Below are 417 nucleotides of genomic sequence, written 5' to 3'. Positions count from 1 at the left end.
ATGCCCGGCCCGGGGGTGTCCCAGCGGGAGCCGCGGGGAGCCGGGGAAGCGCAGCCCGGCACCGGGGCTTCAGCTCTTCGCTCGACTTTTTTGCAGATTAGATCTCCCTTCCCTGCCTCGCTCTCCCTCTCCCAGGAAGGTAATTAACCTCCATCTCATTAAACTTCAAAGTTGCCTGAGCGCTCCTAACTGTACGGAATATCTAAGATGCCGTGACCGCGGGGCAATGCGGAGACTTGATTAAAAATAATAAACTGGGTTGATTAAAAAAAAATAATAACCCCGGCTCCCTCGGCGGTGATGTCAGGAGCGATTTAAAGCGAAAGGAGCGGAGGGGAAAGGGCGAGCGGGTCGCGAGCTCGGTCCCCGCGAGCCGTCGGGGCTCGGGGCTTACCTTGAAGGGGACGGGCAGCGTCT

At 58.3% G+C, this 417-nt stretch overlaps 1 protein-coding gene across 1 annotated transcript in view; it reads right to left on the bottom strand.

Moving 5' to 3' along the window:
* The window catches only part of RUNX3 (runt related transcription factor 3), a 35104-nt gene that overhangs the window by 34410 nt on the left and 277 nt on the right, over positions 1–417 (bottom strand). The window contains 1 exon segment of the mRNA XM_017736243.1: positions 395–417. This exon segment is cut by the window's right edge and continues 28 nt beyond it. Within this exon segment, the coding sequence (XP_017591732.1) occupies positions 395–417 (23 nt within the window).

Source organism: Corvus brachyrhynchos, unplaced genomic scaffold (genome assembly GCF_000691975.1).
Source record: "Corvus brachyrhynchos isolate BGI_N302 unplaced genomic scaffold, ASM69197v1 scaffold65, whole genome shotgun sequence".
Lineage (NCBI taxonomy): Eukaryota > Metazoa > Chordata > Aves > Passeriformes > Corvidae > Corvus > Corvus brachyrhynchos.
Note: the sequence above shows the minus strand (reverse complement) of the source record. Positions and strands in the feature narration are given on the sequence as shown.